The 25,137-nt window shown below is 35.8% G+C and overlaps 1 protein-coding gene across 1 annotated transcript in view; it reads right to left on the bottom strand.

Moving 5' to 3' along the window:
* Positions 1-19,941, bottom strand: part of ZDHHC20 (zinc finger DHHC-type palmitoyltransferase 20) — a 51,459-nt gene extending 31,518 nt beyond the window's left edge. The window contains exons 1-2 of the mRNA XM_044668303.1: positions 19,869-19,941; positions 12,357-12,460 (exon numbers count right to left, since the gene is read on the bottom strand). Of these exons, the coding sequence (XP_044524238.1) occupies positions 12,357-12,410 (54 nt within the window). The 5' untranslated portion in view covers positions 12,411-12,460; positions 19,869-19,941. The remainder of the gene's footprint in view (positions 1-12,356; positions 12,461-19,868) is intronic.
* Between the last annotated feature and the right edge of the window lie 5,196 nt (positions 19,942-25,137).

The raw sequence follows: 25,137 nt of genomic DNA, 5'->3' as shown, positions 1-25,137 counted from the left end.
ATGTATACTTGCAACACTAATATCAATATACCAAGTCAGGATTCATATAATATTTCAAAAATTCCGCATAGTTAAATTTGTCATTTTATGTCAACACAATATTGCATATCTGAGAATGTTATGCACAGTTAGCTTAGGCATTCCCCAAATGTTGGTTTTTTAATAGATTTTTTTGTATAGTTTAGAATAAATACAAGTAAATACAAGCAGGGCTTTTCTTTTAAATGATCTTGGAAAATACACAAATATTGGGATTATGAAATTAAAAGATATGACCATTAAAATTCTCACTATTACCATGATTGTAATCTGCACTGCTATCAGCAATGTAACTATACTCATTTTCCTACAGTTGCTCCCAAACACTGGACTTTATCATTTAAATTCATCTTAGTTAATTAATTAGCACTGCTTCAATTATTAGGACATTGAACATTTCCCCAAATCTTTAGTATGTTCACCTTCTTTCATAGGATTATAGATTTAGAAGTGGAAAGGACCACAGAATCATCTAATCTAATTCCTACCATTTTAAAGATGAGGAAACTGAGGGCCACAGTAGATAAGTGCATTGGTTACAAAGATAGAAGGTGTCAGTGGCAAAATTTGAACCCGAGTCCTCTGACTTATAAGCCTGTGCTCTTTCTACTACACCATGCTCAACTGTTTGTTCATATTCCTTGACCATGTGTCCATTGGAGAAAGGATACTATATTCTTATAGACTTATTTCTATTTCATGTAAATTTTGGAGTCTTTCCCCTATTCTGTTGCTTTTATTTTTCTTAGTTTTGATATTTGTTGTATGCATTAGATAACTAATTAGATAACTAAACACAGGAGTCTTGTTTTGATAATTTTTTTAATACTTAAATTACAAGAATTTATTTCTCTACATTTTAAGTATATTATTATTCCAGATGATTCATTTATTCTTTTAATATTTATTAATAAAACTTCTAATGGTATGAATTATGTTCTATATTGTTACATAATTTCCCAATATTAAAATGACTGTCTTCCTCGTTGTTCAATTTCACCAGTTTTGTCATATATATTCTTTATATGTGACAAAGATCACAGATTTAGAGCTGGAAGAGACTTGAAAGATAATTTAGATACATTAGGGCCTACCTTAGTCCTAGGTTATTACCTACTGTTCTATCTCACTGGTATAGGACACCTTGATGTATCAAGTATTGAATAAAAGGACACAAATGAATGTTAACCTATATGTTGTTTTGCTTTAGAGTCTAGAACAAGCTCAAGAGATGTGAAAACCCAAATCAATACATGAGAAAACTGTGGCACTTTGTTCTTTCTATGAGCTCTTAACTATATAGACGGAGGAGGGGGAACCTCTTTAAGAATAGGCCAAAAGTTAGCTATAGATTGAATCAGGACTCTTCTACCTTTCCTTTCTAACAGTCCTTTGATCCCTCAACCAATTACAATGTTAAAAAATTTCAAGAGAGGATCTGAAAACAGAGATTAATAGACACCACACTTTGCTTTCTCATCAATCATCACTCTAGATCCCCCCAAAAGCAAAGGAACATCACAAATCACAGGTGGGATTCTTCCTGTCCAAAAGGGAAGCCATCTAGGGAACTGCCACATTACAACCCCAAAATCTGTGCAAACTTGAATAGCCAGAGCATTCCTCCTCTCTGGTTGCAAAGATTCTCCTTTAATAATTCTCATTTGGACATAAAAGGCTTTTGTCTAAATTGTCTTTTCTCTTTCCTAGGGTAGATACTAAATTATCAAATAAACAGATATCTGGAGAGACCTTTACAATACCAAATGTAGAATTCAAAATGGAAAGGAGAAACTGATAAAATATTCTCATTTTTAAAACTTTTAGAAATTCAAAGACAGCTTATCTACTATTATAATGGGTGACTAATTTAAGAGTACAACTAATTTAAAAGTAAGGAAACATGGGGCAGCTGGGTAGCTCAGTGGATTGAGAACCAAGCCTAGAGACAGGAGGTCCTAGGTTCAAATCTGAACAAGACACTTCCCAGCTGTGTGACATTGGGCAAGTCACTTGACCCCCATTGCCCACCCTTACCACTCTTCTACCTAGGAGCCAATACACAGAAGTTAAAGGTTTAAAAAATTAAAAAAAAAAAAAATAAGGAAACTGAGGCTAAGTGCCTTGCTCAAGGCCACAGAGGAAGTAAATGGCAAAACCAAGATTAGGGTATTTGGAATTCTCTATTGTGTCATAGTGCTACACAATCTTTCTCCCTTCCTCTCTTCCTCTTCTTTTTCTCTCTTCGTCTATAGAAAATCAGCCTCAGAATGAAGAACACCTGGATTTTTGAGTCACTTAATCTCTGTGTCTCAAATAAATTTCTGAAACTCTAAATTTATATATGATTAGCTGAAATAAAGTGCCTTATTAGAGTTTCCACAGAAACAGACTAAAATACACAGAGAAGCGCATCTAGGAATAAGAAATTTTTGCAAATGTTGCTTCTGAACATGTGTTAAAATACAGAAGGGGAAATTCTGTCCCTTTTCCATCCCCAATCATTTCTGCTTTTTTCATATTATTTTTTAGAATCTTGACAGCTCTTTCTCCATATAAATGCCACTGCAACTTTGTTATTCTATTAGTACTTCTAACAATATTGTTTTATATATCATAAATTTTTTTAAACCCTTAACTTTTGTGTATTGGCTCCTTGGTGGAAGAGTGGTAAGGGTGGGCAATGGGGGACAAGTGACTTGCCCAAGGTCACACAGCTGGGAAGTGTCTGAGGCCAGATTTGAACCTAGGACCTCCCGTCTCTAGGCCTGACTCTCAATCCACTGAGCTACCCAGCTGCCCCCTTATATATAATAAATTAACATGGAAGGGGGTATTATCATCTTTATCATATGTACACTAATCAAGAATAAGGTATAGCTCTTATTTGTAGCTCCATTTATGTAGGTTTAATTCAAATGCCTAATTACTCTGGAGGGTGATGATATATTCTTGAAGACTATGCTAGTAACAGTACAAACTCAGGAAAAGCCTTAACTTAGAAAAGTTTGAGCTGGATATCAATAATCTCTTCTTAGGACTAGTCCAGCTAATTTTGGAGAGGATCTTCACCAGAAGTCTGGGCCACAGGGTGATAAAAGTTTTTTGGCCATAGCACTTCATGAAGAACTTTCTACTAAGACATGGATGGACCACAACACTAGGTGAGGAAAGTGCCCTACATTATATTATTACCCAAATGTCTGTTTTTTTTTTAGTCATATAAAATATAATTTAAATTTTTTTCAGCTGTTTATAACTAGTATGAAGAAATAAAATTGTTTTTGGAAATTTATCTTTCAATATGAAAGTTTGGTTAATTCAATATCTTTATTAGTATTTCCCTATCTCAAAAGTACTTATCTGAATACATGTATAACCCAGATTGAATTGCTTGTCAACTCTGGAAGGGAGGAGGGAAGAAGGGAGGGAGACAACATGAATGATATAACTTTGGAAAACTTATGTGGGAATTTGTTAATAAAATAATGTAAAGATTTAGAAAGGTACTCCTGTGATGTTTTCTGGTATGAAGGTGACCTTGGATCCCAAAGCCTATGTTAGCAGAGCACAGGCTTTGTCAGGTTCTTCTAAACTGGAAAGACTTTAAGTCCAAGCCTGCTGAGCATAGAGCGCTGCCTCTGGCATCTAGCCTTTTTTCAGCTTAAGGCCTGACAAAGGCTGCTGAGTCAAAGGGAAGGCTGGCAAACCTCTCTGGTATGTCAACACTAAGCAGGGTGAAGAAAGCCACCAGCATCCATATGGTCAACTGCTGTGGCATCCATCTTGCCATCTGTCCTAGAATGAAGTTTTAGGCCTAAAGTTTCCTAGCTCCTGCAACTAGGTTTTCTACTGGCCTCTTGCTTTCAGTCCTTGATGACATCTTGATATTAACCTGGTCCAGATTTTGGTTTACGCTTGCTTGCCTTGCCTCCAGATTTGGACTCCTAACAGGGACAGGCAGGACCACTTGCCATGCTACATAACCCCCAGCAGGGGACTCCAAAGTCCATGATGCTGAAGGGAAATTTGTCCTAGATCTCTGCTAACCTGGCAATGCTGTAACACTTTTGTATCTCGGAAGAGAGGACAGTCAAACTCAGACAGCATATGGAAAACCCTAAGCACTTTCATAAACAATTCGTTCATGGTGGAGAATTTATACAAGATCCTGAACTTACTGTAAATTTTCAAAGACCTCTGATCTGGGGGTGTGCCAGGGAGAGGGTGGAGATGGGCTTGTGGTATCCCACCTAGGAAGGCAAGCAACATTCCCTCACCAAAAAAGAACATCCTATTTTACCTTTCAGTGATATTGATAATATTCTTTCCCCACTCTAGTAACAAATATTTAACAAGAAAAAAATTAGTTCAGTAAAACTAACCAAAACATCAACCATGTCAGAAAGTATATGCAATATTTCATACCCATAATCTCCAACCTTTGTACTGAAGGAAAAAGACCCTTTCATTCATTGTTAATAGCCTTTTAAAAGGGAGTAGTTTGCACATTTTTGATACTTCCTTTAGAGAAGATTTCTCTATAGCAAAAGTAATAAAAATGGGGATAGAGAATATCAAGTCCTCAAAAATTAGGATGTAGCAAGATTATACCTACTTTGGGGGGATTAATTTTGGAAGGTTTGGCCACATCCAATCAGGTTGAATTAGTTCATGTGGGTGTGGCTGTTAACCTTTTTCTGTCTCACAAAATTTCACATGCTCTTTTTACTACCCAGCCCTTACTCTGGTTTGGGCCTTTGTCACCTCTCAAAAAATCTTAATCAGTTTCTCTGTCTTAAATCTCTTCCTATTCCATTTTATTCTCTATATAGCTGGCCAAAGTGATTTTCCTAAAGGACAGGTCTTACTTACCACATCACACCATCCCTGATACTCAATAAACTGCAGTGGCTCTCTATTGCCTTTAGGACCAAAGGCAAAACTTTGCAGTTTGGCATTTAAAGATCTTAACAACCTGGTTCCATACCAATTTCCACATTTTATTAAATATCATTTTCCTTCACATACTCTATTTTGGCCTTCTTGCCATTCCTCACATACAACACTTTTTCTACATATCATTAGTGCCAAATCTGCCTTTGTACCAGCTGCCCCCCCATAACTGAAATGTTCTGCCTTCTCGCCTCCATCTCTTCTCATCCTGAAGTTTTCGACATTCACTTCAAAAGACACTTTTCTGCATAAAGTCTTCCCTGATCTCCCCACAATAACCCTTCCCTCCAAGTTATCTTGAGCCAGCTTTGTACATCTCTATATCTGTGCATGCTGTCTCTTATGAAGCTACTTGAGGGCAGGGAATGTCACTTTTGTATCCTCAGTGCGTAGCATGGTGGTGCAAAACAAATTCTTGCTTGATCTGGCAATACAAACATACTGAGTGCTGCTTTTTGTTAAAATCAAACTAGTGAATTCCCTCCATACTTTTCCAGCCCATTTACTGGGAGCAGGCTGTACAACATTAAAAGAGTCTACATTCTTGAGGAGATCTGTGTCTAGCCAGGTTTTGGTACATCTTGATGTAAGGACTCGATCTACTTCTGACCCCTGAGAAACCAACTGGCATGATCTGAAGCAAATGAAATCCAATTGGCATGACCTAATAGAGGTACTGGATGGTGTGGACTTGGGAGCCTCAGGAAAGTGCTACAAGTCTTAAAAAGTGTTTTCTTTTTAACATTACCATTTCTAATGTATTATCATCCATTTTCACAGGCAAGGAAACAAATCCAGAGAAAATAAATAAGATTTATCTCATCATCACTTGAGTTGTCAACTTGGAAAAACACAGAACCACTAAAATACTTAGCAAGACCAAATCTTTAATCAGGACAATAAACAGTGTTCAATACGGTCGTCCCTCGCTATATTCGCCATTCACTTGTCCTGGCTTCACTGTATCAAGGGTTTAAAAAAAAAATCTAATTCTGTATCAGGGAGTTACACTTATCTTGGCACACTATTAATTGATGAAATGAAAAGCGACCAACCACAGGGCTGTATTCTGTATCTTGGGTGCTGACTGGCTCAGTGAATGGGTTAATAGAAGTGTGGAAAAGATTTATAGATTAGTGGGAAGGGTTTATAAAGTCTTAAAATATATACAAATAATAAAATAAATATAACATTGCTACTTCATGTATTTTCACCTATAGAGGTGGAGGGGGGACTCTGGAATATATCTCCCTCAATAGGTGGGGGATATCACTGTGTTCGGCAGCCACACAGAGTCAAACACTTAATTCCACACAGAGCTAAAGTTTTGGGACTCTGGCAACTCTCTGGGAAAACCCACTGCCAAAGATGATTTTCCAAAGAATAACAGAACATAGGGGTCTTATATACCTTTTGGGGAACTAAGGACAGGGAGGCATGATTGGTTAACTTTACAATGGGCACAAAGAAATGAGGAGTCCAGGGCTGGATTGACCGGGAGAGGCTGGTGCTTTACAAAGGATAAAAATGGAAGATTCTAGCCAGGGGCTGGGCTACTTGGGAGAGAGGACTTCTAAAACAAAAAGGGTACTTAAAATTTTATTATCTACTAATCCCATCAGAGACAAGGTTAGTCTGGGGCTTCCCTCAAGGCATATTTTCAAGGGACAGGAGCAAACTAGGAGATTCTCAAAAACCCAGTAGACAGGGTACAGTTTGTATTCAAGAAACAAGAGAAACCAAAGATTTATGTAGACTTCTCAAAAGCTCCATTCCTGAACATTAGGAATATTTTGCTTTCATTAAGAAAATCAGGATGCAACAGACATGGTAAGTACCAAGTGACATTACAAAAAAAGGAAACTGAATAACAGAAAGGAAATTATTAATTACAGGAATAGTGGTCATTTCAGATTCAGCTATCTATAGATTATCAACTGGTTAGAATACAGGCCAAAGTAGAGCCAAAAATCACTCTTATTGAATTGGGGGGAAATAAAGATGAAAAGACACAGTATGCAATTAAAGCAGTTTCAATCTGCTCTGTTTAAATAAACTACCAATTCCAAAGAAGAGGTGATAAAAAATTCTATTATCATTTCTTAGAGAAATTTAACTCACACAAAACAACTATAGGCCAAAGAAATTCTCAAAAGAACTTAAGCAAGCAATGCAATGACCCAGGACAATTTTGAGGGATTTATGGTAAAGAACGGTACCCACATTCAGAGGAAGGACTGCAGGAGAGGAAACATATAAGAAAAACAACTGCTTGAACGCATGGGTCGGGGTGAACATGATTGAGGATGTGGACTAGAAACTACCACACCAATCAACTACCAACAATTTGGAAATAGGTCTTGATCAAGGACACATGACAAAACCAGTGGAAATGTGCATCAGCCATGGGTGGGGGGAGTGCGGGGGATGAAGGGGAAAGTAGTAGCATGAATCATGTAACCATGTTAAAAATGAATATTAATAAATGTTTAAATTTTTTAAAAAAAGGACTTAAGCAGCAAACTTAAGTCTTATAAACAAATGAAGAGATGGGATGACAATGGAGGGTGGTGCTGGTCTGTACCAAAAAGAAAAAAGAAAAAAGTTATGGAGAAATTAATCCTGCAAAGAGTTTGGGATGGAATACAACCCAAATCAGAAAGTCCCAACAGCGTTTGTAGGCAAAAACCAGTTTCAGAATGGAACAGGTGATCCAACATTTGTCTCAGGAACAAAAAAAAAGATACCACCTTTGTGAACTCTCCCATTTCAGGACTCAATGTATTTAGTATGTGAAGAACTAGCAATGAGAAACACCTAGAAGTGATGAAACACACAGAAGAAGTATTGAAAGCTGTACAATTTTGACTAATTTTTAAAATATCTAAAAAAAAGAGGGAAATCCAAAAGAATGGTAAAGATTGGAGATAATTCTTTTATACCCAAAAGATGACCAACATCAGCAACAACCAACTTATGTTTCACATCTTTATAATGGTCAATTTGTAGTAAATCTTTGATAGAAGGAGCAGATAACATATGGTTCTTGTGTTTATTGCTTGTTGATTTTTAAACAATTTTTGACTTAGTAGGAAAAAATTCAATCTTAAAAGCTCTTCTCAAGAAAGATAAGATGTGACTACAAGAAGAATACTGTTGAATGATTTACTGAGAATTGTGGGAGACATTACAGTCTAGAGTTTGGATAGTTTGTCTAAATGCTCCTATTTGCAGATGACACTGTACCAATTAAGTCCAGAATACTAGAAAAGGGAAGAGTTCATAACCAAACAAGAGGTGGAAAGGATTCATAGAAGGAAAAGTGGACAACTTTGATTACGCAAAATTAAATTTTTTTCAGCAAATAAAACCAGTACAATTAAATAATAAAGTTAATGGAGAATATTTTTTGCAAAAAGTTTCTCTGATAAAGTTTTTCATATTCCAATAAATAAAGGAACAGATTCAAATTTAGAAGAATAAGGGCCATTCCCCAATTGATAAATGTTGAAAGAATCTAAACAATTATTCCCTACTTAATTCTTTTTCAGGCCATCAGCTTACTTTTCTCTTCAACTGCCCATCTTGAACCACTGGTGAACCAATGCAATTCTACATTGTCCTCTTCTTTATCCTATAGAAGATCTTGCCCTGACAAGCCAAAGTCCTGGATTATTCCCTTTATCAACTGTCTTTGCTAATACTATAGACATTAATACTGGAGAAAATCACCAAAGATCCACTGCAAACATGTTAAGTAATTTTCAAATGGAGCCTTACTACTGCTGGGCAATCCTTGTATACCTCCCTAATTGACTTACTATCCCACTCACTACAGAAGTTCTTCCAAACTTTTTATTTCCCTTCAAATCTCCCATGACTCTTCTTTCCCTTATTTCACTGAAAAAACAAAACAAAAAACTGAAAAAACATTAACTGACAAGTCCTCTCTTCTCTTTTTCTCCTCATCTCAAACCACTAAGATGTCTTTTGCCATTTCCTCTTCTATCCCTGTTTCCCATGAAGTGGGAGTTCTTTTCTCTTGCTAAGGCAAACCTCTCTATACCCATGTGAGATACCATTCCATCCCACTGTTTCCTAGTAGATTGCCACCACTATCATCCCCATCTCACTTATCTTCAATCTCTCTGTCTACTGACTACTTACATATATTGCTTACCACATGCCTATGTCTCTCCCTCATCTTCAAAAAACAAAACAAAACTTTGCTTAACCCATCCAACTCTGCTAGCTATCATTTTATAGCTCTTCTTTTATTTCTGGCTAATCTCCTAGAAAAGGCTGTCTATAATAGGTGCTTCCCTTTCTTTCCTCTCATCCTTTTCTTAATTCTACATAGTGTGGCTTCAACCTCATCATTCAACTGAAATGGCTCTCTCCCAAATTACCAAAGATCTCTTAACTACCAAATGTAATGGTCTTTTCTCCATCTTCATCCTTCTTGACCTTTGACAACTGCTGATCAGTTTCTTTCCCTACTTGTTCTCTTCCTACTTGTTCCATCTCAGACTCCTTTTCTGGAATTTTATCCAGGTCATGTCTGTTAATTGTGGGCTAAAGTTCTGTCCTCTTCTCTTTTCCCTCGATACTATTTCACTTGGTGATTTCATTAACTCCCATAATTATGATTATCATCTCTATGCTGATGGTTCTCAGTTTGGGTAAATCACTGGATTTTTCTAGCAGTTTCCTTACCTGTTAAATAAGGGGGCTGGATTAAGATTCCTCATGCCCTTAATTCATGACTCTATTATTTTCCTATTTTTTCTCTCCCAATATTGTTTAGAAAAAAGACCTTATTTTTATCCTTAGCATTCAACACAATTATTGGCTCTGAGCTTTAATGTTCTCAATCTGTTTTCACAGGATTTTGCCACATTATTTTTATTTTCCATTATTTGCCTTTGTTTCCTCCTTCTGTAAGAGCTTTATAAAAATTCTAAATCGGTCATTCTGAGCCCCATTCATGTATGATTCCATTTAGACATGTCCTCTTTTGGGTTGTCAAACCTTCATTTCTAGATTTCCACCTATTCTGGCAGACTTACCCTGTAGAAATCTGAGGTATGGGCTCCATCTTTTCTATGAATGCTTTGAAATCTTTTCTCTCAAAAATAAGAATTAGCATAAAGTTCTTTTCCTTGAATCATAAAAAACATATAGTGGGTATAAAGTAGGTTGTTAATATGTTATCAGTATTGACCAATGTGTGAGAAAGAATAATGAAATACACCGTCAAGCAAAAAAAGATGTTTCATATAGCAACATTTGAAAGACAAATATAACTGGAATAGTTCATATAAATACATTGAAGATCCAAAAACAACTCCATCAAGTCTCCAGCACATAATCTAGATTCTTTGTTAGATTGATGGAAAGACCCAGACAAGAATGTTAAAGGATGACAAGGTGGGAAGGGGTTGTAAGCTACCTGGGTGGAGACCTGTTCTGATGAACTCAGAGACTAGTTTTAACATCAAAGTAGTATCTATGTTACTAGAATAAATTCAATGCTATATTTCATTATTTGTTACAGCTTTTACTTTGTCATATTTTTTTTATCTTTTGTAGTACTTTTTGTTTTAAATTATTACCTGATATCATGACTGACAATTCATCTTTCTTGTATTATCACAAATATAGTCCAAATTTTTAGTCCATGTTGTCTTTCTTTTTAAGCATATTTTTCATGCACAGCATATTACTAGAGTTTTTTATCTAATCTGTAGCTCTTTATAGTAGAGCCCACTTAACACAAAATTTAATATACCTGAATAATTTCTTCTACTCTTAATAGCCTCTACTAATGTAGATGAGATTTTAATTTTAATTTTATTTAATTTTAATTTTTAAAAAACCCTTACCTTCTATCCTAGAATCAAATCAAAGTATTGATTCCAAGGCTGAAGAGCTATATGAGCTAGGCAGCATGGGTTAAGTGACTTGTCCAGGGTCACACAGTTAGGAAGTGTCTAAAGCCAAATTTGATGGTTTTCACTTAAAACTTATCTTAAAGTTCATCCATTATAATAAATAACATTCAGTTTTACTTCTTGTAGAGAATCATTTTCAGATTATGTAAGTAATCACAATTAAGTTATTTACTTTTTTAATTGGATAAATATTATCATTGTATCTTTTGGTTCATATCCAGATTAGTACCTGTATGGCCTTGGTCAAATGACTTAACCTCTTTGAATCTCAGTTTCCTTCTCTGCCAAATGAGAGGTGCTGGGCTACAAGATGAGGCTTCTAGGGTCCTTTCCAATTATAATCTATGATCCCACAATTATTTATACAAATGTTTTCTCCTTTTTCCCCACAGTTCGTTCATAATTTAAAATGATTTGGCTACTTAATATAATCATAGGTTAAAACATGGAAGGGACTTTCGATGTTACCTAATCTAAAATCCTAAGAGACCAGCAGATGGAACACTGGGTCTAACTAGAGTCAAGAAGATGGGAGTTCAAATCTAGACTCAGGCAGTTACTAGCCTTGTAACCCTGGGATGACTTAAGACATTTCCCCTCTTTGCCTCAGTTTCCACCTCTTTAGAATGGGGATCATTATAGCTTTTACCTCAGGAAAGTGAGGCTCAGAGAGATTACTCAGACTTGGGCTCATCTTACCACTGACACCTACTGGTTTACATAACCATAGGCAAATAATTTCCTTGTGTCCTCAGCTATGAAATGGGGATAATAATACCTACAGCACTCACTTCACAGGATTTCTAAGTGAAAATTAACTTAATTGATTAGAGAACAAAGAACCAATCTTCATGTTCATCCCTGACTCTCTTAAAAAAATTATTTCACTAATGAAGGCTACTTGAATTTTAAGAAAATATTAGAACTATACTGTCCATACATAAATCAGCTTTTTTTTTTTTTTTAAACCCTTACCTTCCCTCTTAGAATCAACATTGTGTATGGGTTCTAAGGAAGAACAGCAAAAGGGCTGGGCAATGGGGGTTAAGTGACTTGCCCAGGGTCACACAGCTAGGAAGTGCCTGAGGCCAGATTTGAACCCAAGACCTCCCATCTCTAGGACTGACTCTCAATCCACTGAGTTACCTAGCTGCTCCCTAAATCAACTTTTAAACAATATTATACTGCTATAAGACAGGCTAAAAGACACATACCATACATATTAAAGTTTCTTTAACCAAATCATATGGCTCTTTCAGAGGAGGCCCATAACCTATACTGATTATATTGGTTAATTCATTATATGGTTAAACAGAAACCAGGTGCATTAAATAAATACATGAAAGGGAATAACAATAATTCCTCAGTTTGTCTAAAGTTTATAGTTTTAACCAACATTAAATTTACCTCTTTGGAGGGGCAAATGGGAGGTGTAAAAATTGTCTTCAAATAGGCCCACATAATCAAGACGAATGACAGATGGAAAATCACAAGGTAGATAGCTGCCTTTCCTGGTAAATAAAAATAAATACAAATAAGACTTCAATGACTTTAGGTAAAAATTGAAAAAAGCATAACATACTTGAAAGGCTTGGGCTGTTTTCTCTAAATGGATTAAAATGTTAAATCCAGGTCACTGTAAATGTCAATAAAACTTTTTTATGTGTTACACTTAACATTTGCTAGGAATTCTACTGGACAATAAACATATATGTATTCTTAGACTTATCCACATAATAACTTGGTTTAAAAGAGGTAACTAATGAATAAGTTAGGTTTTGATTTCATAAAGCTTTTCACTCTTATGTTACAATAAAAAAAATTTAAATCAGAGTAAAAATGGTTTAATTTATAATTCAGCACTGTGAAACATTCAACTCATAGAATTACAAAATAAAAGTAAATGAGAAGCAATTGTAGTCTTGTTGCAGCATTATAAAATAATCCAGTCCTTACATAGCAGAAGGGCTGATCAGAAATAGCATTCTGTTTTTATCCCCATTTTCAACATTAGTCAAACAAGTAAACCCACCATTACTATCACTAATTTTATAACCTTATTGAACCATCTGAATATCATAGAGTGATTTTTTCTGACTGAATTACTGCAACATCCTCTTCGCTTGTGAATCTTAAATTCAAAATTATATTGAAGTGATCTTTGTCATTCTTATTGAGGAAGATTGTGTGTGTATGTGTGTGTTTTAAAGCTTCTGAAATCTTACTTAGACATTGGGCCTGTACTCAGTTTTGTTTATAAACTCTTAAAAATATTTTTAACATACTCAGAATTAAAGTCTAGTCCCTATTTGAAGGAGGTTACTTTTGTCAGTTTGGGAAGAGTATGGAAAGTATCTCTGGAAGCTGTGAGCTCTAAAGAACTGGTCAGGTTCAGTTTGGTTTGAGGGAAATTAAGAGCAGTTAGTGCATGTAATTAACTGAAAAGGTATTCTGGAAATAATCTTTCTTCTTTGAACAGAGAGCAGCTAAGTATAGACAGTAAAAGACTAGGTAACTGGTGGGATGAAGTGAGAAGAATACAAATGGTGTAAAGAAAAGCAAGTTTTAAAAAATGTATTTAGGGTTGATTTTGGCAACATTCCCTATAATTTTTTTAAAGTTATAAGTTGACACAGCATTAGCAGGCAACCAAGCTCCATAAGTCACAATTTTTGAAGGCTGAGAATATGTAAACAAGATTTATTGTGGTATTCAAATGAAACTTATGAGAAAATTTATTCATAACCATTATCATACTGACAATTTGATATAAATGGTAATGAGTATATACAATTAATGAATATTTTTATGTATCCCCTTAAAAAATGTTGTTAGTTCTCTAGTACTTATAATCAATTTAATGACTTCATGATGCCATGTTCATTTTAATCACCCCTGACACAAATTCTGTCTCATCTACCGAAAAAGACAAGATCTTAGTGATAATGGTAGAATGGAGAGAACATAGACTACAAGTTAAACAACCTGGGATGAAATTCCAACTTCCCTACTTAGTTATGTGGCCATGGGGTAAATCAATTAACCCAACTAAGCCTCAGTTTTCTCATTTGTAAACTGGTTACAATACCCAAGGGCCCCCTAGCTCACAAAGCCGATATGATAATCAAATGAAATAATGTATAGGAAATTTCTTTGAAAACTGTAAAGGGTCACACAAATCTAATTCAAATGATAGTTATCTTATGTCTACTAAGTACAAAGATGAAAAGTAATACTGTACTTATGGACCTCAAGGAGCTCATGATCTAATAGGGAATTAAAGCACGGAGACAGATAACTATGATAAAAATTTAGAATGTGATTATACATGCTAGTTGAGGGATTCAAGAAAAGCTTCCTGGAAGAAGTGGCCAGGGAGCTAGGCCTGGAAAAAAGAAAAGGAGTTTCCTAGGTAGAGATAAGGAAGAAGTATGTTCTAGATATGGGGAAAGTTGCTCCACCTCATCTAAGGAATCCTCAGTTGGAAAGGAAATGCAGCACCACAGGGATGGATTCTGGATTTTCAGGAGCTGAGTATTTTGAAGCAAAGGTGGCCACTAAACTGAAATTTCCCTCATTTATTTCCTTTTATTCTGATCCAATGGCTCCACTACAATGCTTCTCTCCTTTAAATAAGAAAATCTTTTTAATGCAATTTTTCATTTGGTAGTATCCAACCGTATATCTCAGTGATATACACAAGGTCATGTTTGCTTCCCTATGTAAAACCTCAAGTTCATTTTTTAATTTAGACCATATTCTTATCATTGGTATACAGACATCTAGAGGCATGAATATAATTTCTGCCCCTCCTTCCAGTTACTTTCTTCTGTAAAGTAATGATTAACTCCTTCATTACTGTTCTTTTTACTCTACTTAATGGTCTCCAAAATTTCTGGTTTAACAGTGATACTTGGACATTTTTCTCCTTCCCCTTTAAATTTATAATTTAAATCTCTTATCAGATCAGCACATCTCTAGGTAAGTACATTCTTTCTTATTGAAGGAAATCCAGCCAAACTGACCTCTCAGTTCCTCACATAGGACACTCTTGACTCCCATTTGTGATTCTGCCCTGACCATGTGCTTCACTGAAGCCTGGAATGTCCTCCATTCCCTACCTCTTACTCATAAATCTCTTCAAAATTCAACTCAAGAACCATCATATGAAGACTTTTCTGATCCTACCACTCCCTGTCCTAAAAAAACTCATATTTAATTACTTTGTACTTAATTCTCTTTATATGTGCATAGATTTAAATAAGTACTTGTCTTTCCCAATAAGATGTAAGCTCTAAGCAAGTAGAAATTATTTCATTCTTTGTATCATCAGTACCTAACACAGTGCCAGTCAACTAGCATTTATTAAATATATATACTCTGCGCCTGGCACATGCTAGGCTCAGGGATGTGCAAATGAAATTAACTCTAGCCCATTCATAGTCAAAAATCTACTTACCCTAGGCATCTAGATTATATCCTCCCCACCTCCCTCAAAAGGGGAGTGGAGATAAGTTACCCACACATGACAATAAGTATCAAATCAAGAACAAGGGACTGCCCTTTGGGCAGTCCAAAACAGTGTAGAGGCTGCCATTGGTCCACTTGAATTAGAGGTGGACCCACAGGAAATGAGGAGAGATGCTATCTCTTTAAATACGGGGGTTACAACCTGGTAAAGTTAGTTCAGGAGTGGAAGGAGTTTAGGAGTTCCGGCTTTGGATTTGGGGCTGAAGGTGCTCAGCTGAGACCTCAGAATGCTTCTACTCTGAATTGTCATGTGGGTAAGTTAGGCTGACTTCCTTGGCCTACCTTGGCGTTTCCAAACTCTGCCTTAGGTAGGGCTTATAGCCTCTCTGATTTCTAAAGTCTTGTGGCTTATAACCTAGTTTAATTAGCCGTTTAACTTTCTCTCTCTGTCCAGGTCCTGTGTAAGCACTATGTAAATGCTTATTGCCCTCACTTCCCCTTCTCCTTTTGGGTGTAACAATATACACTCCTTGGGCTATACAATAAAATCTCTCATTTCCACTAGAGGACATCAGTCCACCTAATTTCCCAATTACTCATGGCCCCAGTAATATTCAGTGACAACCCTAGTGAAGGTATTTTAGGATAATTTAGCATTTCCTGGGTTAGGGAAAAAAACGTCTTCAGGCTCAGAGAATTTAGTACTTTGCCCACAGTCAAGCTTAACAGTCACATCTTCCTAATTTGCTTAGTCTTCATACTATAGCTTTTGCTCAGGCAGCACAGCTGTCTATTAGTACCCAGACTTGTAACAATAAAGCATCGCTAAGAGAATATCAATATTTGAAAGATGTGTCTTTGTACCAGGGAGCAACTTAGAATCATTAAAAGCATTCTGCAATTACCCAAATGGACTCTAATAAATCAAAGCTATGCTATAAATGTCAAGGAAATCAAAATATCAATATTTGTTGCTATTTTGGTTATGGGAATTATAGCTGTTTAGGTACATTTGGCATGTTAGCTACTGGCCATAGAAACAATGCGGCTAGGCTGTGGTTTCACATGAGATAAGTCACAAGTCATCTACCCAGGCTAACGGGAAAAGAGTGGCTAATTAAGCCAGTTTGGCACTGTCTTCACTGCTGGTTTATCCAGCTTATACCAACCCATTCTTGAGACATGGCCACAAAGTGGGAAAGTGAGGGAAGTTGTTATGAGTACTGACTAGCTCCAGTTTCAGTATATTTCTTAACTCTGCCATAGTTATTTAGTGGACTGTCTTATCTCCACTCTTCTAAAAAAAAAATACCAACTACAGTTTCTTTTTTAGGTGCTAGGAAAGAAACAAAAATTACATGAGAAATAGATCTTACCATTCATGTAGCTTAAAATCTAGTGAGAAATATGACATCTACAAATAATAAGAATACACACTAGAACATGATAACAGAATAAAGAGAGATGCAAAATGCAAACAAATCTGTGGAAAGAAAGCAGATTGCTAGTTTGGGGGATTGGACATGACTTCTACCTAAAAAAATTAATAACCACTCCCTGGTTAATGAGATTCAGTTTCTCCTTAAGCTTTAAAAAATAAAAAGGCTTGTGATTAGAGCTCCTGAGAAGAGATAGGGAACCATAAGGGGAATATTTCAACCTGGATGGAAATATACATAGGAAGAAAAATGTTTAGCCATGAAGTAAAAGAAATTTGGTTTTTGAGAAAACTTTATCACAGAAGGATTAGGAAAAGTTTAGGCAAACAAGGTGACAAAGAAAAACAAAATAAGTCCATTAAAGGAAGCACACTAAAATTACTTATAAAAATTTCCCTTCTCATATAGGAAGTATTTGTCTTTCCTACTTCTATCTAGCAAATAGTCCATCTTGGATCTCTTTACTCAGGAAGAAGAACTAGCTGAAGTGAGATTTTCTTTTAGTAGGAAGAAGATAAATGAAGACTTCAAAGAAATTGTTTAAATAAAATTTAAACATGATCACAACAAAAACACCATCATTTTAGGTTTGTAAAATTTATATATTTATTTTTACTGCTTTCTGATTTAATTCAAGGAACAAATCAAACTTGAGCATCTATGATCTCAATTATTTCTCGATCTGTTGGGAGCAAAATTTCAGAGCAGAAAATACAATTAGAGCAGTTGAATTCTCAATCCTTAAATTTTAAATGAGGTGAGAGTTGAGATTAAGTAGAAATCTAGCAGAAGTCTGAGGGAAGAACTGAAAAGGGGGGAATAAGAAAAACAGACCTAGAGAAAATGGAGAGAGAAGGGTTGAAGAGTAAGTACCAAAAAAACCCTGGAAAGTAAGGGTCAATTACTTCTTCCAAGTTTGTTACATGAGAAATTTCAAGTAAGGTATTCTGCCCAGGACAAATGTCTGAGAGGTCAATTAAGCCAAACTGTCATGCATTTCTGAACCTCTTTAACTTAGCCCATTATGTGCCCCTTAGGAAAAAAATAACTTAGCAACAATCAACAAAAATAATCAAATAGGCAGGCGAAATTGAGTTAAAATCTTAACCCAAATCCTTACAAGGCAGTATCTAAAAAATATTCATTTGTTTTGAATCTCCTTATAGGCTTGTTAAATTCAACCACTTTGGGCTCTATTTTCTTTCCTTTCTTTCTTTTATATAGCTATTGTCAATACATATACAGTTGAGGCTCTGCTGACTTTCCTCTATATCACAGTGTACAGGCTAGTCTAGATTTCTTTCAATGCTATTTAGGGAGACCAACACATGACTACACTTGAAAGTCAGCAATTTTTCCTAACAGATATATATAAAATAAAGGCAGGAATATAGAACTCAGGTGAGCCCCCAAACAACTCACAGAGCCCTTGTTTCTTGCACCTGAGTATACCTACATGCTTATCTAGGAGCAAGTTGTTGACCCAGCCCACATACAGCTCCTGGGGAGTACTGTTGGGTGGAGTCTCCAAAAATGAATTGGAGAAAGACTGGGAGTTAAAAGGAATTTTCTAAATCCAAACTATATAATGGGATATGGGACTTCAAGATGGTACCTAGAAAAATAGCAGCCAAAAGAATAAACAATCTCACCCTTGGGCTTCTGGGGGATTTTGATGAATTATATGTCATATTCTAAATTTATATATCTGTATACAATAATATACTATAAAATTTATATAAAAATTATATTTGTCACATTCTAAGGCTTCTGGGGGGTTGCCTGGCTGAATATAGTAGTTCACTGGCATGAGCTATGGGTTAGAGCTCCCTTATTAGGGAATTGAACAAAAGCAGAGAAGGACCACAGAGTCATAGACTGAGCCTGGGAAAGGACCTGAAGCCCCAGAAGTGACTAATCCACAGTCATACAGGTAAAGAAAAGTCAGAAGCAGAATTTGGACCTAGGCCTTCTGCCTCCAGAAATAGTGTAGCCTGCCTTTGGGAAATGCACTGTTCTTTAAAGATGCCATTTCTTCCTCAAATAAAAGCTCATTTTAAAAATAAAAACACCCTTCATGAGGCACTATATGGCTGTGAATCATCATGAAACATGACAGTCTCTGAAGGGTCACCCAAAGGGTAATGGGGAGGCAAGATGTGGAGTGAGTGTGTGACATTAAGCATGTGAAATGGGAGCAGCTGGGTGGCTCAGTGATCGAGAGCCAGGCTTTAAGATGGGTTCAAATCTGGCCTCAGACATTTCCTACCTGCATGACCTTGGCAAGTCAAATCTGGCCTCAGATACTGGCTGTGTGACACTGGGTAAGTCATTCATCTCTGTCTACTTTTTCCTGTAAAATGAGTATACCTCACAGGGTTGTTGTAAGGATAATATTTGTAAAGTGTTTCATAAGCCTCAAAATACTACATAAATGCTAGTTATAATGGTAATGATTATTATTATTCACAATTTCAAGAGAACTAATAGAAAGCTTCCTCCATGTTGGGAAGACCTTCTGCAAAGGATTTATGAGGTTATGGGCAAGAGCCATAAAGGAAGGGCTATGATCTCACCACTGGATTGGGGACTGATGATGATTAACAATATCCCATTTTCCATCCAAACTTCTTTAATTCTGTAATCACCGTTTTATTTTTGAAATGGAAAAGACCCAAGTTTGACAGCATAGTAAGAGGTTCAAAGAAAGAAAAACGGGTTAAGGATTAAACATGGGGTAAGTGTATTAGAGTGACCTTTAAAAATTTCATTATTAACCTCCAATAAGAGAACCAATCAAAATGGAAAGATGTTAAATAGATGGGAATAGACTAGTGTGTCCAACAGAATCAAATTTCTTTTTTAATGTTTAACTTTGAAAACATATGCCCTCTTTCCCCCTTTAAAACTAATATGCATTGGTATACTGTAGCATGAATTAAAGGAGAATATGTCCTTAACATTCCAAATTTAAACTTATAACTAATTAACAACAAAAAAAGTTGCTTACCTTCTTTTCCTGGTACAGCAATAGTAACTGGAATAAAAAAAAATAACAAACATATTTAAATATTCAAGAAAACAAGCAGTTTCATTTTTATTTTTATCATCTTTTTCTTTAAATGAGAAATTAAATTAATATTTGATTACTTGTATAAAGAGCTTGAAGAAAACATTAAGAAAATCATCATGCTTTTCCTAATTATAGATTGGCTTGTTCATATGATGTATACTAATACTTATAGCTGTAACTTTTTTAGATCTTTCTTTTATGCAATCATGTATAACAGTTGTCTACACTGCTTTCACTTATCAGCCCTGTGCAATACGGTTTCTGCCTCATCATAAAACAGTCAGCTGTTTCCAAGTTTATTAAATCTCTCTCTTTTTGGTTTCAAATGAATTCTCATTTTATTAATCATAACAGCACTGATTTACATTTGAAAACTAGTAACACATTAATTGGTAGGTAGGTGGTACAGTGGAGATAGAGTGCTGGGTCTGGATTAAGATGACCTACATTTAAATTCTACCTCAGACACTAGCTATTGACCCTGGCCATTTAAACCTGTTTGCCTCAGTTTCTTCATTTGTAAAATGAGATAGAGAAAGAAATAGCAAACCACTTATCAGTATTTTTGCTGGGAAAATTCCTAAAAGGAGTCATGAAGAGTCAGATACAACCAAAAGGGCTAAACAACAATACAAACAGTGTGATACATACTATTTATTCAGTTCATAAAAGGTAATTTGCTTTTGGTGATTCCATATATGGGTAACTGTTCCATCATTCCTACCCACCCTTCTTCTCTCAAGACCATACCCAATATCTGTTGCCCACACTGAGAACAAATGGATTAGATAATCTCTAAGGTATGTGAGCAGTGACTTCTTTTAAAAAATATTTTAATGATGCCTTTTACTTTCTTATTTTAATTTCTGAATATATTTCTTCCTTATCCCTTTTCTATTCAGGAATCCTTCCTTTGTAACAAAAGATTTTAAAGGGCGGGGGTGGGGGTGGGAGAGAAGTAGTTTAGCTATACCAATTAATACATTTTAAACATTTGTAATATTCCATACCCAATAGTTTCCCACCTCTGTGAGAAAGTAAAAGTTACATTTTTTTCAAGTCTTTTCTTGGAGCAAGCATGACCCTTATAAATAGTTTTAAATTTCGTTTTTGTCTTTCTTGATATGTCATAGTTATCATGGATTGTGTTTTCTTGCTTCTGCTTATTTCAGTTAATAAAAATTCATATGTATATTCTCATAATTCCCTGAATCCTACATATTAATTGACTTATGGAACAGAAATATGTATGCCATTTTATTCATTTACTACAATTTGTCCATTCCTCAGCCAACTGGCAATTACTTTTTATCTAGTTCTCTGACACCATACAAAGAGTTCAAGGAATATTTAAGTGTTTATGGAACCCTTTTTTTTCTGTCTTTGACCTTGTTGGGGTATATGTCTGGGGTGGGGGGTAGGATTTCTTAATTAAGCTGATCATTTTAGTCATGGTTTTAGCATCATTCCAAAATGTTTTCTAGAATAGCAAGACAAATTCACAACTCCATTAACAGTATTAGTATAACTTTATTTCCTCCATGAATATTTCTCTAGTGTAAGTGATATGGGTCTTCTTTGATGAATACAGAGATGTATTTTAAGATAACATATGTATAACATATATTAAATTAGCTGCCAGAGAAGGAAACGACATGAATTTCAAAATATCAAAATGATCATTAAAAATTCTATCAACATGGAAAAAAAAGAAAACCAAACACAAACAGCCCTTCCAGAAATGACTATTTCCATCTATTGTCATCTTTGTGAATTTGTTGTGAATGAGGTATTAAGGATTTGAAGCAATCTTTCATATGGTTGTTAGTTAAGACCACAAGCTTTATTAGGTGCCTAGTATGTGCCACACACTGTGCTAACTATGGAGGTATAAGAAAAGGCAAAAAGACAGTCCCTGGTCTTTAGGAGTTCGGTCTAATGGGAGAGGCATCACTTAAATAGCTATGTACAAATAAGAACTCAAGATAATAATCAACAAGGAAGGCACCAGCATTAAGGGGTATTGAAGGGGCTTCTTGTAGAAGATGGGATTTTAGGTAGGACTTTAAGGGAGTCAGGGAAGCTTGAAGTTGGAGATAGATAAGGGGGAAGAAAATTCCAAAAGTAGGGGACAGCCAGTGAAAATGCATAGAAAAACAAGGTCACCAGATAGCAGAGTACATGGAAGTGGAGCCAATGAAAAAGACTCAAAAGGCACAAATTGCTTATTCATGCATGCCTTTTGACCACTTATCCAACCAATGATCTAAATTGTTAAATCCAGTGGCTTTTTCTAAGCCCTTATCATTCTTGACCTTTCTCAAAACAAGACATTTTTGACTCCTGGATAATCTTCCCTTTTGGGCTTCTCCCTTTCTCTACCTATTAGTCTGGTCACTCCTTATCTTTTTCCTTAAGGGGCAAAACTATTCCATCATACTCATATTATTTACATTTCCAACTGTAGGGTTTAATTAGTTACTAATTAGTTATATAGCATAATTAGAATACGGAGAGATAAATACCAGGAAAAGGATTTTTCTCTTGTCCCTGTTATGCGCAGCCAGGGAAAAATCACAGTGGTCACTTTAAGGAAGATTAGCATGCTGGAAAGACTGTTAGGGGATTCTAGGCCACTCTCTGGAAACTGACTGGAGTGGTGGTTGGTGACTTTTCTCAGGATACTATCAGCTAGTAGTTTTAGTTAAACTTAACTTTGAAACCTTATAAGAACATCTGTGAAGGTGGGAAGAGTTTTGTTGGATTTGAGAGCTGTTCTGAAAGGGAGAAGCAGCGGCCAAGTTGAGGGTGCTGTTTGCTCTCACTGAACAGCATGAGCTCTGACTCCAGCTGGGAAGAGTCAAGAGGAAGACATTTTGATTTCTAACTGCCACATTGGTCAGTTAGAGAAGACAACTTGTGAATTTTGAAATAGATTTTAAGGAGATTAATAATATTGAAGTTTATATATTAGAATAAGGTTAGATAGATTTGGAGATTAGGTAGATAGTTCTAGAACAGTTTAAGGAGGTTCACCTTTGGTGAACAAGAAAATCCTCACAGATTAGATTGGTGGGATATATTTAGAAATCTTGGATTTAGGTAAAGAGTTTTTCTATTGTATATCTACCTACTTATCCTTTCCCTGCCTCTCTTGTGTTGGATTAAACTGTGTCCAACAACTTCATACACCATCTACCACCAGGTGACCCTAACGGTCTATAATCAGTATATCAATAACAAACAACAAGATCAATATTATAACACAACTGAGAAAAACTCCAAAATTACATGTGTATATTCTTCTCCATTTATAAAAATACACTTCTGTAGCATGGGACATGGAGTCAAGAACCTAAGTTTAAATCTTTAAATCAGTCCTAGCTATATGACCTGGGGAAAAGCTACTTAACCTCTCTCTGCCTCAGATTCCTCTTCTGAAAATGGGGATAAAATAAGGTAATACTTGTAACATACTTTGAAAATCTTAAAATGCAATATAAATGCTAGTATAATTATTGTTATTATTAATAATGCAATTAGATACACCATTGAGCTCGACTCCCCTAGAAATAGAAGAGAAATGAGTCAAAGACAATCTGGAAGGGAACAGGGTGGTAAACTAATAGGGAAGAACTCAATCAATCACTGAGTTTGGGTCAGTCATCTCTTCTCTGCCAAGAAACTAAGAGCTAGTGGCTTCCTTGAGGTGGAAAGCAGAAACCTGAGTAGTTTAAAAAGGGGTGGGGTGACTCAAGCTGCTCCAGTTAGAACTGGAGCATCCAGTTAGTATCCTGCTCCACAACACTCACCCCCTATTCTTGTCAGTAGAGTGGAAAGTGGTGCCTGAGCTCGGTCCTGATGAAAGTAAGAGATTTGATAAAAGGGAGGTGAGAAGGAAGTCCAGTCCAGCCATCAGGGATGGCTAGTGCCAAGCAAAAAGTCAGGAGATGAAATGTCATATATGAGGAATAAAGAACTCACAAGGCTGCACTCCTCTGGAATATTTCACTTACCTCAGTAAACTTTTCATCCTGGAAAAATCACTTCAACCCTGGCATTCATACTTTAGAAGCACCCTCTGCCCCTGGAGCCCTGCCCTCCCATTAGAGTAAGGAGTGCTTCTCCTAAAACCTCTATTTAAAAAGGGTTCCCAGAACAGTTAATTTCCCACTGGACTTCTCCATCATGCTCCCACTTAGGAACCCTCCCCTAATGCCACTACTTTTCAGCTTGCACAGTGCAGATAAATAAATGCTTGTTCACTGACAGAAAATCAATTTGGGTGGACCAAATAGTGAGGAAAGTGAAGTAATGTACAATAAGGTTAGAAAGAAAGTTTGAGTTCCAGTTGTGAAGGGCTTTAAAATCTTGCCATTCTCATGATAAATGAAAACTGAAGAAAGATTTTCATTCTAAAGCTTGCAAATCAATCCATAAGGGGGAAAACTCAAATATCATTATAAAAAGACAATCAAGAAAAGATAACTACTTCTCTAGATGACTTTTTCATCTTTTGAATTTATTTTATTACCTTCACATTAATTATCTCAATGAAAATAAGAACAGATGAAACTTTTACAAATGATCTGAAAGCATGTTACGTCTTTAGAATCATACAATGATTTGAGGATGCAGAGAATATGAGATGCTGTTGTTTTTATCATTTTTAAATGAGGCAAAAAAGCATTTGATTTGGGACAGAAAATACAGTCTTAAAAGCTGCAATAGTTTGTCTTTATGTTAAGACCATAAAAGGTTCCTTAATAAAAGCAGCCACAGATAATTCTGTTCAAGGGCTCTCCAATTATTGACCTCAAAAAAAGAAAACATAAAATGAATATGCTCCCCAAGTGTTTGGCATTGTCATGGAAGATATACTGTGCAAATCCCAAAGGGAAGAGTTCTCAATAAATGATTGGTCCTTCCAATACTATTTGGTCTAGTAATCCATAGAAGAAAAACTTAATGGATGAAATCTAGACCTTTTGTCTAGATTGTGACAGCTAATTGACTGGCCAGTTGATGAGTTAGTACATAAATCCATATATTAGGGACAAGCATTAGAGGGACAAAAAATTGGTGAGAATGATAATAGGACAAAGAGAATAGGCTAGAGTACGTTTGGGAAACTGCCTAATCTCAGTGCCAAAACTTTTATCTCTCATACAAATGTCCTTCTAATGATGCTATTTGGTTACAATGT

This window comes from Gracilinanus agilis, chromosome 3 (genome assembly GCF_016433145.1).
Source record: "Gracilinanus agilis isolate LMUSP501 chromosome 3, AgileGrace, whole genome shotgun sequence".
Classification (NCBI taxonomy): domain Eukaryota; kingdom Metazoa; phylum Chordata; class Mammalia; order Didelphimorphia; family Didelphidae; genus Gracilinanus; species Gracilinanus agilis.
Note: the sequence above shows the minus strand (reverse complement) of the source record. Positions and strands in the feature narration are given on the sequence as shown.